Source organism: Syngnathus typhle, linkage group LG6, assembly GCF_033458585.1.
Source record: "Syngnathus typhle isolate RoL2023-S1 ecotype Sweden linkage group LG6, RoL_Styp_1.0, whole genome shotgun sequence".
NCBI classification, from domain to species: domain Eukaryota; kingdom Metazoa; phylum Chordata; class Actinopteri; order Syngnathiformes; family Syngnathidae; genus Syngnathus; species Syngnathus typhle.
This window is the reverse complement of record NC_083743.1, coordinates 10,466,450-10,482,394: the sequence shown is the minus strand read 5'-3', so window position 1 is coordinate 10,482,394 and position 15,945 is coordinate 10,466,450. Positions and strand designations below refer to the sequence as shown.

At 39.8% G+C, this 15,945-nt stretch overlaps 1 protein-coding gene across 1 annotated transcript in view; it reads left to right on the top strand.

The window, feature by feature from the left end:
- Positions 1-6: 6 nt before the first annotated feature.
- The window catches only part of pitpnm3 (PITPNM family member 3), a 45,901-nt gene continuing 29,962 nt past the window's right edge, over positions 7-15,945 (top strand). Inside the window, exons 1-2 of the mRNA XM_061280850.1 lie at positions 7-1,784; positions 7,587-7,682. Of these exons, the coding sequence (XP_061136834.1) occupies positions 1,760-1,784; positions 7,587-7,682 (121 nt within the window). The 5' untranslated portion in view covers positions 7-1,759. The remainder of the gene's footprint in view (positions 1,785-7,586; positions 7,683-15,945) is intronic.

Here is a 15,945-nt window from a genome sequence, read left to right as displayed (position 1 = left end):
TGCACTGAGCTCCATGAACGAGCTGACTCAACTTACTTGCCCACTGACTGTGTTTTAAGAGATATGTATATGTACAGTTCATGTATTAATTGTCATTAGTCATTTCTCCACATCAAAATTGCAAAACCTCTTCCTCCCCCAGGGCCGACAGCAAAGTTAAACTAGGTTTGGGGACAGAATAAAAAAAAAAAAGTCATGTTTACTTTTCAATTTTCCCGCCACCCCCTGCCCATACGTAATGATGAAAATTGCAAATTTTAGTAATTTAGTATATCCTCTTGTATATGTTTGTCTAATTTAGACGAATCATCTAAAATGGAGTTGATCTTTGAAAGAGATCTCAAATCAGCCAAAATTACCTGAAAATAGTCAGGTATTATTTGTTTGCCCAGCTCTAGGTTGTGAACACGGTTGCTTGTCGTAGAGTGTTCCTCCCCTCAGTTCTTCTATGATTTATCCATCCTGGTGTGCTGATGAGGTGAGACGTGTCATAAAAAGATGACATAACCGGTGCCGGTATTGAGGTGGTGGACTCTTTTATTTTACAGCCGGAGTGGATCAGATGCAACAGTGGCTGTAAAACTTCATGTCATATTAGTGCAGATCGCTGCTGGATTTCAGGCCAGCCACCTGCTCCATTACTATTTCATCCCTAGAAAGTATAAGAGACGTACAGCGGACATTATGCTGGTGTTATTTTAAGTCTTTCATACTTTGTGATAACGGCAATGGAAAGCTAGTCAAAACCTTTTTTTTTAAATTTTCATCAGTCACTGGAGTGCACATTAGTCACTATTCACTACAATGGACAGATATTCAAAGTTTTTTTTTTCTATATGCCGTAGCCACTGCATGGAATAGCTAATTAAAAACAGTTGCATCAATCAATAATAAGGATAATTTTTTTTAGACCGATACAAGTATTCGCTCTTCCGTACTCACTGATACCAAGCACCAATACTACCAGTACTTGTGATACCTGAAATTTTAGCCCAGTACAGTGACCCAGTACGGGAGCAAATTGCATGGGGTACGTGGAAACATTAGTATGCCCAAAATGAGATTTGAATATGCTCATTCATTTCATAAATCTGGTATTCACTGCAGTGAATGATGCGCACCAATGTTATCGAGAGAGACGCGCTCGTACTGTAATCTCAAGGTTTTTTTTGTTTTGTTTTGGTCTTGATAAATGATAGACTAAACTTGATTAACGTAAATAAGAAACGATCTTGCCATGTTCGGGAACTTGTGAAGTCAAACCGCTGTTGGGAGTTTGGGTTTTGTTTCTTTGCTGCAGTGTTGGTGGTGAAAACCGCGGGGACGGACGCCCTTCAGCCGCGTCGGATGTGCGCACCGCTGGAGGCAGTGGCGCTGCAGACCGGTTCTTGGCTACTCTCTTCTGGATTAACAAGCGCGGGGGGGCTTGGAGAGGAGGAGAGAGGAAGAAGAGCTGCTGGGTGGCAATGTGAGCCAAGTCTGCACAGAGACAACAAACCCTCCCCAAAGTATGCGCGACGGCTGCGGTGGAGCCGGTGCGGGCGGGGGTGGCTGGACGTCCGCTTGACACAGGTGGATGCGTAGCGAGCAGCGCGGCACCTCATCGCCGCGAGGGGAGGCGCACCAGGCGGCTGCGGCGTCAAGCTTGCGTCGGTGTGCTCCCAGAACGTTTTGGGAGCGCAGCTCAGCTCAGCCCTCTTCTTCTTCATTTTTGTGAGCGAGTGGACGATTGAGCAAGAGGAGCTCTCCGTGCGACAGCATGTCTAAGGAGGCGAGAGGAAGAGGTAAGCGAACATCTGCATGCATGCCCGCCTGCTCAAGTGTGCCGTTAACAGGTAGCATACCTCCTCCGTGTGCCTCAATCTGCTGGAATGTGAACCTCTTTAGGTGCACCCATTTTTTGATTATTATTTTTGCTGTAGTTGCAGTGTTATAGAAGTAACATTGGCAGAGGTGAAGCACAATTTAGGCTTCTCGCTTGGGTTAAGATTTCAGATTAAGCTTTCAGGGTAAGGTTGGAGATTTAAGTCAGGTTTAGGGTTTGGAGGTGGCGTTAGAGTTTTAAATCGGGGTTTGAGGGCAAGTTTAGGGATTCAAATTAAGATTGAAAGCCACGGTTATAGGGGAAAACCATGCTTCTAGGCTTTCCCAAAGATTTCAAGAGAGCATTGAGATTCCAAAGTAGGGTTTCAGATTATGCTTTTAAGACATGATTACGGTATCAACCTTATGGGTTTGATGGCAAGGTTAGGGCTTTAAGATTTATACAGGGTGGGGGGTTTAAATTATGCTTCCAAGACAAGGTTGGGGCTTTACCAGTTTTTTTTTTTTTTTTAATGTTTGATTTATTTTATTTGTTTTTGAGCAGGTCAGCACATAATTCTTTTCTGACAATCGTGCAATGCATTCATGGCAAACAAACGTGGGGAAAAAATGAAGAAGAATGACTATGGCAAAGGTAAAAGAAAAAGACATCACTGTTTGCAACAGCTCCTCAAAACAAGAGCGGGAAGAAGAAAATCATATTAAATCCCACCCCATTTATATATACGCTTTCCTCATGATTAGGTTACGCCAATGCAAATCCTACTGGTATAAATAACATTAAGAAAATTGATGTGTTTTACATATAGTTACTATATCAAAATGATTTAAAATAGTATATTCCAGCAGTAATTACATGCCAACAGTCGTAATGGAAAAAAATATATAGCAAGCACATACCAACAATGCTAAAAAAGAGCCAGCGACTGAGCAAATAATACTAAGCCTCACCCTCCTTGTAAGGAGCCCAGACCATATGTTTATAAGATACTTTAAAGCTATCAATGCTATGGGGTTGCTTGTAGTGTTGGTCCAGTCTGCTCCAGTTTTAGCTCACATACAGATGCACAAAACCTCTTCTTTGTAGTACCAAATTTTGGTATTGCAAAATTTCCAAAGCCTTGCACGCTAAGTCCAAAAAATCAAATCTGTATATTATTTGGTAGTGTTTTGTTAAAGGCTGTAAATAGGTATAGAATTTCACAAGGTCATGAATCTTGAATAAACAAATTATTAGTATGTGCCAAATCCTATTACATAATGACTAAAGGATTTAAGGAACATTGATAATTATTTACCCATATTTGCATACAATAGGTGATATAAGGGAGGACTAAGAAACAAAATATTATTCAAACACCATTATTTATTCATGATTGAAAGAGGCTTGGAAAATGTTGTCCTTATATGTGTGTTGTGGGTATTACACGACATCTTATCAATTATGAATTATTATCAATTATTACTCTCGCCCCCAAGTCGGTATTGGCATCTTTTGCATACATTCCGTTTTTGCATGCATTGCCAGAACGCTCTATTTTTATTTTGTCGTTCCAGAAAACATTTTCTTCGAAAGATTGTGTTTTGTCTAGGTACTTTTTGGTAAAGTTTAGTCTTTTTAAAAAAAAAAAAAAAGTATGTGCTTACCTCAGTCTTTCTTGGCCTTTACCCATAACAGCCTGTTTGGTTTGGTTGCAACGTACCTGGCACATGTTGAAACCATGATCCCAGACTTTTGCAGGTCTTTGAATGTTTCTCGTGGTGTTTTTTTTTCAACCATTTCCACCAAATTCCAAAGACTTTAGTCATCAATTTTTCACCCCCGCCCCCACATTAGGGGAGTTTTTGACAATTCTCTGCACGTCACAATTCTTAATCTCATCATGCACTGTTGAAGAAGAGATACCAAAGTCTTTGGAGATGTCTTTATACACTTTGGAGGTCTTGTATTTGGGAATCATAGCACGTGTGATGTCCTCAGACAGCTCCTTTGTTTTCACTATTGTGTCAAAGGAAAGGGGATAACAGGTGGCATTTTAAAACTTGAAAGACATCAGTTGCTTAATTCCTGTCACATGGGCACAGACAATTTAGAATAACCAATTCTCATTTGTTATTTACCAAAGGAGAGTCACAACGTGTTGCCATACTGATTTGTAGGAAAGGGTGCCAATACCAGTGACACAGCACACTTTGAGTTTTCAATTTTTTCCTCCCAATATTTATCGTTTTGAATGGTTTTCATTTGCTCTTTCATAAAAAAAAATCTTAATAGGAAATATATTTTTTCTCTTGATTATTTTTTTTCTGAAAGTCCTACATTATGTACTTTAACTTAATGAGTGCCAATAATGATGAGCACGACGTTATTTCCCCACCGGCGGCGCATGTAATTAAAACGTGCTTTTAGCGAGTCTCTGAAGACAAAATAGACATTCTTATCCATTTTAGTGACCGATCAGCACTACGTATCCTCTCCTCAGGCCATATTTCCTTTCTTCAACCAATATGTCTGCCAGCAGCAAACAATATTAGGTTTTCTTTCCAATTTGCTCACAGTCATCTTTGTCATCGGTGCAGCTCGTCCTCCCTCTCACATCCACTTAATAGTGTGAGTTATAGCCCCCCAGAGCATTTTATATTTTTCGTATTAAATGAAAGGCCATCACTCTGAAAGTTTGCCTTTTTATTCGTCTCCCAGTTGAATAAATGGGCATGGACTTGTTGTTCTGTTATGCGGCTGGCTAAAAATAGCAGCGCCTATAAATCCCCGTCTGTGTTCTGAATGCTAACGCGCCACTTCCGCAAGACATTGCTTATTATTAGCTACTCATATATATATATATATGTATATGTACAGGTATGTTGCGTCGTATGATATTGGCCTGTTTAACAGTGTCTGATTCAGGTCAAGGCGACGGCAGGGAAGCGGCGCCCTGGCGATGGCTGTTTTCTTAATCGTTGGATGGTGGGATGGATGGAGTTAATTGGGTTAATGGGTGGATTCACATGTTTGGATGGATAGATGACTGTGGAATGGATGGATGATTTTTTGTGACGATTGTATAGTATGGCTTAGTTGGATGAATGCAACTCATGGTGGTATGCATTGACGAGTGGGCAGGTAAATGGATGGCTTTAGATGAGTGAACTGGTTATAGATGCAGGTTAGTGGCGACATGGATTGGTTGGATGGAGGGGTAGATTTATGGTTGGATCCATCGATGTGTTGTTGGGTGAATGGATGAACAGATGTTTGGTTAGGCAGGTAGACGCTGGGACGGATAGATTGGCTTTGGGAGGTTTGATGATTGAATGGATGGATGTTGAGTAGGTAGAAAGGTACGTTGATGGATAGTTAGGTGGGTGGGTGGTATATGGATGGATGATGGCTGGATGCTAAGATAGATTGATGGGTGAGCGGGTTGATGGATGGATGGATGAAGGGAAAAGGTGCTGAGTGGCGTGAGGCTTTTCACCGCCTTCCAGCCGACTGATGCGAAACCAATCTGTGAGTCTTATGTGAAGAATAAATTAGCGGACGCATTGTTTTGTATTCCCAATTGATTGCATCAGAGAGCCCACGTTTCTTTGTTCCCAGCTCTTGAGAAAATTGTGCATGAACAACCTCAAATGGCGAGAACATTGTTACTGTATTTTACCCATTTTGCTCAGCAGCATACGAAGTTGTGCTTCTTATTACTCAGTAGGAATACACGGTTTAAGAAGGGACAGACGGAGAGAGAGAGTTGGGGACAAACAAAGAGAAAGAGGACAGAAAAAGAACCAAGATGGCAAACAAGGAGTGAAGGAACCAAAGATCTACAGCAACACCTGTTGGAAACAAATCAGGGACGGACAAAGAAAAATGTAACACAAGCAGCACCTACAAAGTCAACAACTAAAAAAAAAAAGACACCTGTTGGTTCTAGTTGAGGAATCTTTGAATAAACCACATGAAAAGAGAACCAAAAGCATAACATGAGAACCAAGACATGTTGCTTTGAAGAGCCTTACATAAACGAGGAAGAAAAAAAAGAGAACCAAAAGCTACAAGTTTGTGACCTTCACAGTGTTCGAGTGTCTGAGTGAACAAGCTATTGAAAGTGACAGCCGCGGTGGATAAAGACACAAACAAAACGCAAAGGCGCTAACACAACCCAACTGTAGGCTATTTGCAGCAAGGTGAATTCAGCGGATGAGCACAAAGAGTGACGTTGTCCGTTGCTGCAGTAGTGAGGACGGTTGGCATCCAGTGTAATTGCGTTCTAGTGCGTGCCAGCGTGTGCTTGTGTTATCGTGTGGGTCTGTGTGTGATAATGTCCGCCACTCGTATGACATTTTTGGAGGGCAAATTAATGCAGTGTCCACTTCTCATCGACTGCGCCAATTGATTGTGCCGCGATGCGTTTTGATTAAATTGGAGCCCGAGCTATTAATAGCAAGTTTGGGCGGCTCACCAGTCAACTCTGTCCATTGTCTACGGTTGAATTTAAAAAATTGGCTAGTAGACTTCAAGTCTCCCGTGTTTTCTTCAGAGGCCTCACTCCAGTCCTTCTGGCTTTATTTGACTCCTCCCGATGGACTCTTTTAAGAGGAAGAAGGGAACAGTCCCATGTGTAATCGTGCTGAGTCATGCTACAGCTCAGACATGATTATTCAGAAATTCAGTGTGTTAAAGGAAAATGAGTTTTGTTAAAATAAGGTCAAACCTGAATTTTATTTGCAATATCATTATTAAAAAAAAAGTATTTAAAGGGGAGTTAAGGGGGAAACATTTCAATTGAATAAGACTATTACATTTTGAGGAATATATTGGAATTATACCAGAACTGCCACATTATTCAGCGTTTAATTCAGATTGCTCCATGCACTACTTTACATGTCCCACATTTTGTGAAACCAGTTGAGTATCGAATGTTTGGTGTGTCTATCTTTTCATTTGAAAGCTGAATGAGTTCCAGGCGTCAATTGAAATGTTTGCATGCATCCAGTGCACACAAATGCCGCAGGCAATCAATAAAATACACCCACTGTGTGTTATTTTTGGACAGTTGTGACCCCTTCATAACAAATGATGTTACGTGTAGTTTGGCATTTGTTTTTTTTCCAAAGCTTTTCGCACACAAATGGTGAAAAAAGAAACGGCACGACAGCTGGTGCTGAATATTGATTTGATTTCATTCATTTCCAACCCAAATACATTTTATTGATCCCATTTGTAATCCGCACTCAATGTTAGCCATCTTCTCAGCCATCCCGTTCCGATGATATACTTTATAATAAAACTATTTATGGAACTCAAAACACGAGCATGTCAACCCACTTTTACTATTGAAATGATTGGGAAAGCCATTAATCCGCTCGGTGTTTTTAAATATACAAAAAAAGCATGATATAATATGGTATTTTATTAAAAATGCAATACCATTGGAGAATATTAAGAATTAATTCATCATGATTTTAAATGTCATTGCCCATTGACATTGTACCACTTGTTATGCGTGTGGCTTGGCCACCTGGGGGTTGTAGAAATATGGACATACAAAAGGCATGAAGAAGAGTTTTACCTCTAAGTGACTCAGTAAACTGCAGGACAATTTGTCATTTTTCACAAAGGACTAAGAATACAGTGATCCCTCGTTTATCGTGTGAGATGCGTTTCAGAACCACCTGTAATAAAACACCTGTGTTGCTGCACCATTTTTGTTTAAATATCCATTGCTCAAAAAGTGTGTGTTTGTGTTTGTGTGAACACAAAGGTTCGTCACGGAAGCAGAGCGCCACCCACTGGTGTCTGCAGAATATCGCGCAAGAATCTGTGGACAGCTCGGATGAAGAATTTTTCGACGCCCGAGGTTGGTGTTACACTTATTTCCTGATGTTGCCTTCAGCTTACGTCCTTGTCAAATGTGTGCTTAGAACGATATAGTAGTAATTAAAGCCCAAAACAATAAATAGCAGTGTGCAAAATCTAGTAGGGAGCAGGTGACCTCCGCCATCCACTTGAGTCTAGTTTGAGTTTCTGCAACTTTAAAATGTGATGCAGCATTTATTTTCCACACAATATAATAAAAAAAAAAAGAAGAAGTTACAAACCACTTTGATGTTCTTATGCTTGACTTTGATTTGCTGCCATGTCTGTTTCATGGTACAGCCACCACGTTGTTTACATAAAATATTCATTAATCTATTCCTCACCAATGATAATCAATCATAAAATGACTTCACTTTGATATGAATGAATCGCTCGTTATTGGAAAACCTGAACTCACAGACTAAACAAACATCTTGAAGATATTTTTTTATAATTTCGACTTCTCCCATGTTCAGCATGTGGATAAAATGCATTGACACAGTCAGCAATCTCCTGCCAGCATTCTTCTCTTGGCTTTTTTGCAGAAACAGTGTAACGTTTTGCAGTTAGAATTTTTTTTAATATTCTTCGTAACCCTCCGTGATCACAATTTGCTCCTCCTGAGTGAAATATGCGCCCCTTGAATGGTCCATTTGTCTTGTTTAATGATGCTCCAAATGCCCCCTTTTATGTGAATGTGCACAAAGCCTGGGGATGAAAGCCTGTCATAACAAAGCTACCATCGTTGTACCAATTTTCTCAGATTGCGGTTTTAGGCCTTCTTGATCGAGATTACGTAATAAAAACCTGGCTTTGTCGAACTTCCTTTGTAGTATACTCCTCTGACTTGAACTTTTTCTGGCCAGTAATTAAAACAAAAAAAGTGCCCCAGTGTGCACGTTTATCGACAGCTTTGCTAATAAACAAAAACAAAGCTAACAACATCATTGGCATGGTTAGTAATTAAGTGCAGCGCACCACAGAAAAGGAGGATTTGCTCGGCCAATAATGAAGCGGCGCTTACGCCAGCTGGAAGCAGGGAGATGCCATCCACATGGGATATTTAGCCTTCCGATGGGACATGAGTGCACCTGGAGGGTAATTGACGCTGTTAAAGTAAGACATTAATTAAAGGAGTAGATTGGAATGGATCAGTTAGGATAAACTCGACAATTTGAGTGATTATATTCAATAAAATGGCTTGTGTATTCCCTTGACTTGAATCCATAGTAGAACGTAAAGTGTTATTATTAAAAGCTGTGGATATATTTTTATCCCAACACAAAAAACATTATTGGCATTTAAAATTGTTTTAAATAAATATATAAAAGATGTGGATAGGGATCGCCATATATATTTTTTTCCCAACACAAAAGTAATTTTTGGAACATTATTGGCATTTAAATCTTTTTTTAATAAATATATAAAATATTCATTTATTATCTGAACCTCTTTATCCTCACAAGAGTCTTAGATTTGCTGTGTTCTTTTGAGATTAAAGTCAGTGTTATACAAGTCATCATTTTATAATTGTCATTTTTCTTGATAACAAAGTAGTACAATTAGAATTAAGTCTCATAGTTCATAGGTTATATTACGAGACTGGATTCTTGTAAATATTTTAAATAGATACATGTTCTTTAAAAAATAGATGTATATTGTAAAGGGTGGCCTTTTGGACTGCAAAACGAAAAAGACGATTGTAAATGTCCTGAATATACACGAAGATGGAAAAGAGTGTTTCTAATGTGAACTGTAAAACCATCATGTCAGGGCAAAGATGCCGCATGTCAACAAGAACGTTTAAACGCTCCGATGCTTTTCATGTTTTGAGACACTTTAATGCATTTAGCCCGTAGCTACAAAACTGATCAAAGCCAAGCTCAAAAATAGTGTGAAAAGCTTTGTGCTCCCGGGATAATGAATGCACTCATGCGTCGTTTCCTCAAGTGAAGATTGTCATCATAAAATCTTAACTATACAGACAATGTTTTGAGTCTTATTAATATTCCTGGCTTCTCCAACAAGTGTTTACAGATGCATAGCTTTCTCATATGTTCAAAATAATTTAGTGCTCTTTAAATGCTCTCTTAATCTGGACCAAAGAGTGGCAGTCCATATGTTTATTCAGTGCTCTTTCAGTAAGACAAATCTATTAATATAGAGGATTTACAAAAAAAAAAAGCATAATTTTAAGAATTGATTTTCTTGGGTGGGCGTTAAAATCTCGTGACTATTAAAAAAGTCATTTTTCCCCCCATTTTTTTTTGTTTAGCGAAAAACCATATGGAGGTGAAGTCACGATGGTGTGAGGTTAGTCTTATTCTGTTTTCTATTTTTTTTTCTAGTTCCTAGTTTTTCTAGTTTGTAATATTACAGCAATTAAGAATTTTTTTGGAAAAAAATCTCATAGGAGAATAGTCATAAGACAATTTTTTTTTTAAACCTATGAGAAATTCTATTTATTCAGAATGAAAGAAAAGTTCTTACACTGACATCCCCCTGTGGCCCCTGCACATGCACACACACACAGAAGCACTCATATGAACATTCTCCCTTCCATCCCACTATCAGCAATATTGAAAAAAGGAGCTTTATTGTGTCAACATGTGAGAACTCCAATGAAAAACACCAAACAATAATCTAGCAAATATGAAGCCGGATAATAGCAAATGAGTAGTGATTCCTCAGAGACTGCAAGGGAAGCTCAGTATCTCTTCATAACCAAACTATGGTGCTGTACTCCAAGCGCAATGATGCGAATTAAAATTCTTAACAATTTCATGGTATCCTCTTCAGTATATGCATCAAATTTGGAAACAATGGGACAAAATTTTTAGGACAAGTTTGTCTTTGTTGCTCAGCGAAACAGCCCCTATTGGCTGAATTGATATGTTTTCAAAGGACTTGCGGAAATTGACATAATTGACCCTACAATGGCAGCTTTAAACCAAATTGGCTGCTGTCATTTTTGTATTTTCCTCTTGAAACCTTTTTGTTTGTTTGCTCATGATGAACCCTCTGAAATTTCTTGTTGCGCAGTCAACTGGCCTCAGGAGCTGCCTTATTTTTAAAAGGACACCCGAATATTGCCAACATAACTAAAAATGGATGCTTCAATCCAAAGTAGCTGCCTTGTTATCTTTACAGACATGAGCATGTTAACACTGCATTGTACGACCATTTATGGTAAACACATACAGCAAACACATGCTCACATCTAAACATCATTTCCATGCGACAGATTTCCTTTCACGCTCCGTCTGTCAATTTGTGTCATTATGTAAATGGGCGCCATCTAATTCGGATTAACAACGCGATGTCAAGGACTCGCGCTGATAGACAATGTGGCGATTGAATTGGCAGCCTCGGTGGCGATTGAATTGGCAGCCTTGGTGGCGATTGAATTGGCAGCCCCGGGGGCCCTGCGGTGGCAGCTCGTCAACATAAAAAAATATCAGAATGACTCAGCAACATATAGTGAGGAATGGGTTGTACAGTTACGCGTAAATGAAACACCTCTTAAGCGATTCTATACTGCACAGGAACAGACGCCTAAGACTTGAGTGCAAAATCCATTAGAGCACACTACAGGAATGAGCTGACGCCTCACCGTGTTAGGACAAATTGGAAGGGAAATTTACAGATTTTATTTGATTGACGTCAAATTTGAACCACAAAAGTAGTAATAGTTTACTATTTTTTTTTATATATTTTTCACCAGTTTCACTAATAACATGAAATTTGGTAGGTATGTCTGTTATGAGTACATCGAGTAAAGCCATGGCCGAAAAGATTTTGGTTACAAATATCCATTTTCGGATGACTTTGGCAATTTCTAACGGTCCTTCAGAGATTAAGCATCCATGACCTAGAGTTTTTATCAGATTATTATCAATCGAATTTGAGCCACATATTCTGACAGAGACAAAACATGTTATTGTATGTGGGTAAAGTATAACAGCAATGCTTTCTAACTCAATAAAACACAAGACAAATAATAATTCAGTTCACAAATTTGTGGAAAAGTCATCTCTCAAAGTCAATTTAACTTAATGTGATTTTTTTTTTTATCCATATCTACAATAGGTAGACTTGTTTAAAAAAAAGTATTGAAATCATGCTGGAAAAGACACAGTCAGTCATTGTTGGGGATTTTGATTGAACCACATATACAAGACAGATAGATGACAGTAAAGAATGACTAATTGCAGTTTTTGTTTTCGTGCGTGGGCTAACCATGGCAGTGAAACATGACGACTCCACACAATAATTCAGCTCGGGATTTTCATGCGAACCACCAAAGCCAGTTTTATTTGGAAACACGAAATCTGGTCAGCAAAACACCTCAAGGAGCTGTGTCTGAAAACACGCATCCCATTTTGCGTTGAAGTGGCCATTTCAGTACCATGTGGGACATTTCCATGGCTCCTTGAAAAACAAATGGCTCATTTAATCTGATTGCTATTAAATGTGAACCAGGTTTCCTGGACAGATGCGGGCACAAATTGCAAGGGATTTTCTTTTCCTTGCTGAGTATGGCAGGTAAGTTTGATTTGTTATTATAAAACATGAAACTCCAATCACGAGGAGATTTATTGGTGCTCCTCAATGGCAGCAGATGTCTGATGTGGCAATTTCTTTCAAATTCACATACTCGCATTATGTTCTGTGTCAGGTATAGGCCTACCGCTCATCTTTAAGTTTGCTCAACTGACAAAACAAAACAAATTGTCTGAAAGTCAAATACAGCAGCTAGAATATAACCTAACATGTTAATGACATACAATGAGTAAAAAAAGCTGAAAAGTTTGGAGGATAGCTAAAGTTTGTGTTTTCCCATCTTTCTCTTCTGTCTTCCATCTTGCTCTTATGTCTGATTAGATCATTCGAGGGAAACACTCAGTCAATGGGGATGTAATGTATTTGTTTACTTGCTCATAATATTGGAAGGTTAGCCAAGAGCCTTTTTCTGCAGGCGTTTGCAGACAACACATTATTACGCCATGTACTTTCTCCAATTTGAACACTGAAAGAGAGTCATCAGAAATGTCTGACAGTCCTTGTAGGAATAGTGTTTGTCAAGAGACTTTCATCTCTGCTATTGTCACTCCTCTCAGGACGACGGTCACATCGTAAGACAATTTTTTCTCGCATTTGTCAGATCTACTTTGGGACAGCATTGTAAATCTGTGAATAGAAAAAGAGGATCATTCGTAAATGTGTTTCTGAGCTCCTGCAAACTTCAACACCTTTGGGATTGATTTGCAGCTCAAGGTGTCTTTGCTTGTTTTTTCTGAGAGTGAGGTTGAATGGCGGGATGTTGTTTCTTTATTGGATTTAATTAACGAAGTTGGTTGTTGACACCTACCGGTAAATCATTTCAGAGTGGCAAGTCCATTATGCACACCAAGTTCAGGATATGACTTTGTCGAGGTGTGTTAGTTTACTTTTTGTCATGCCGGCAAAAAGACTTTGCAGTTTCAGGTTGGCAATCTGTGTAGGAGACTTGGTTCCAATCCACTTGGGTAAATTACTTAGAAATTCCTCAAAGTACGAACCCTGCAATTCACCCACGACAGCCACTTTAGACCAAAGTGCCCGACTTCTTCTGCCTTTCTGGAAAGGGGTTTTGAGACGTTTCTGTGCCTCCTGTTGTGATAGGCCTGTCCACCCAATTTAGTGTCAGTCTGTGAAACTGGTATTGGGGGCTTATTCTTTGAGTCAAGACCTTGTGGAGCTGGCCTATTAGAATTTTGAGATTTATGGCAGGTCATCTAGCCTTGCTGGTATGCTCTGTGTTGACTTTTCAAACAGCGCTTCTTAAGACGTTTTTATGCGTCTGCTCATGACACACGTACTGGCTTTGAGGGCTGAATTTTCAAATACACAGAGAATTGTCATTGTTGCATATATTCAATTTAGCATCATCCATCTGTGGTTTAAATTTGGTTCCAAAAGAACAACATCTATAATAAAAATTTACGTTTGATGAATCTCTGGAAATGGCGGAAATGATCATAAAATCTCCACGTTCATTCAAAATGGAGACCCCCCCAGCCATTTCATGCATGGCTTCTGAAGTTTTTTTTTTGTAGGTCTGCTTATGAAAAACATACCAAATAATGCAAAAATGATGTGGAAATATGGTTATAAATAAAGATATGTAATTCCAGCTCCCTAGTGGCCAACAAAAATCGCTGAGGCAAGGCCTTTATTTTTGAGGAGACGCTAGCTGCTGTCATGTTGGGAGTCTAGCAAAGCCATTGGAATACTGTTTTTATGGCCGCCATAAGTGTAGCGAAGTCGTCAAAGCACCCCTTTATCTGCGTAATGACAGTTTGACTACATCATGGATATCACGGCTCCATCAATGAGGTCGTTACATCATTGAAATGACCCGACCCAGGGGGCCAACTAAAGAGGATCTCGATGCTAGTGTACTGTGAAATCACTCAAAAATAATTCCAGAATGAAGAGACGCTGTTGTGTACAGGCCAGTTTTAGATCTTGTAATGACAATGCATTTTTATTTGTCAGTCTTAGTTAAGAACTGTATAAATTTGTCTATTAACAAGTTTTAGGGGCAAACCTATCTTTGGTTATTTGCTGAAATACTTACTACCTGGGAACATTCAAGGTGATGTGTAATGCATTGAGGAAATGAGAGTGTTCTGCTGTCTTGTCATTTCTCTGTAACCTTCACACATTAGGGGAAAGTCCTCCTATCTCATCTCACTGTGCGTCATCGGATGTCGATCGAGCCCAAAACAAAAGCTTTCACATAATTGCAACTCGTAGCCGAAAAACGAGATTCAAGTATTTCTGGAAATACATTTAACAATCCAGCTCTCTCCCCTATGCCCATTCACTGTGCACTGTCAACTTGAAGGATGTCTTGAATATTTCTTTGGCCAATCCTTGGAGGCAGTGTGCTACTAACCCTGACTTTCCTCCTTGCTCCTCACAGCCACTTCAAAGCACTTTGCTGTATTGTTTTGTATTCATTCTAAGGCTACTGTCAACCTCCTTGGAATGTAAAGAAATAAAATAACCTCCAACAGCAGTTTCCTCGATCATGGCATCATTTGGTGGCGTCATTCATGACGGAACGGACGAAAAAATGTCAAGGGCCTGTCTCCAGAAATGAACAGACAGTGTGCTATTATGGTGAAAGAGGCAATTTCTGACCGATTCTAAGAGGTGGTACTTTACCCAACCCCCCCTACTCCAATGGGATTGTCTATCACAAAAAGTCTCAAGGATCTGTTTGGCAAACTGAAAAGGAAGACACTTTGTGTGTATACATATATGATACATATGGAATGGAGTCCGTTAGTCTCGGCATCCTGTATCAATACGTGGCCAGCGTTTTCCTTTTCTACTTTAAACTTGTGTTTTGTCCTGTTTATTATTTGGCTTGAAGTACATCAATGACCTTGGCTGTCCTTGTCCACATGCAAGGGCAAAGTGCCTTAATTTGTATAAAACCACAGATAGATCAAGGTAGTATTTTACTTTCATCCATCCATCCATTTTCTATACCGCTTGTCCCCACGGGGGTCGTGGGATGGTGCTTTCAGTTAAGTGTTGTTATTCTGATTTGAGAACTTGGCTCGCTTTCTATTTTCTTTCTGTCTCTACATTTGCGCAATCTCGGCACAAAACTCATTGGGTTCAAATTAATTCCAGGCACTGCCAAATCGTCCATCTATCAGGCCTCCAGAGACTCCCCCATCAAGTTTATATCGATTAAAGTCCGCACAATGGACAAAAATCCATCATTTAATCCATCACGTAGATCCCAAACTCTGTTGGCAGCCAGATTGAGGCACAGGAGGAGTCCATATTGTGGATGTACTCCAATTTTGCCCCTGTCAGAAGATTGAATGAAGTGCATTTACTTTGCATTCCCCCGCCGAGCAAACGCTGATCCGATATCTAGTGACAAACGGTGACCATTTGAGCCTCTGTTGCGTGATCCGAAAAGATAGCACCTCGGCGTCCGTGGGAGGAAGAGTGAGAAATGAAAGAATCTGTCATTTTCTGCCCCCCATTTTATGACTCATCCGGAGCGAGCCGATGAAAACACTGACCACTCGAACTGGCTTCGCTTGTGCTTGTGCCGTAAGCCTCACAAGTGCCCAATAGACTTTAGGCAGTCATTGGCCGTGACAGCCTAACACCTTGCGTTGCAGCTGTTTTTATTTTAGCCGCCACCACAGGGGGCGCTTTCCATTTAGGCTCCGACGCCAATACAATGG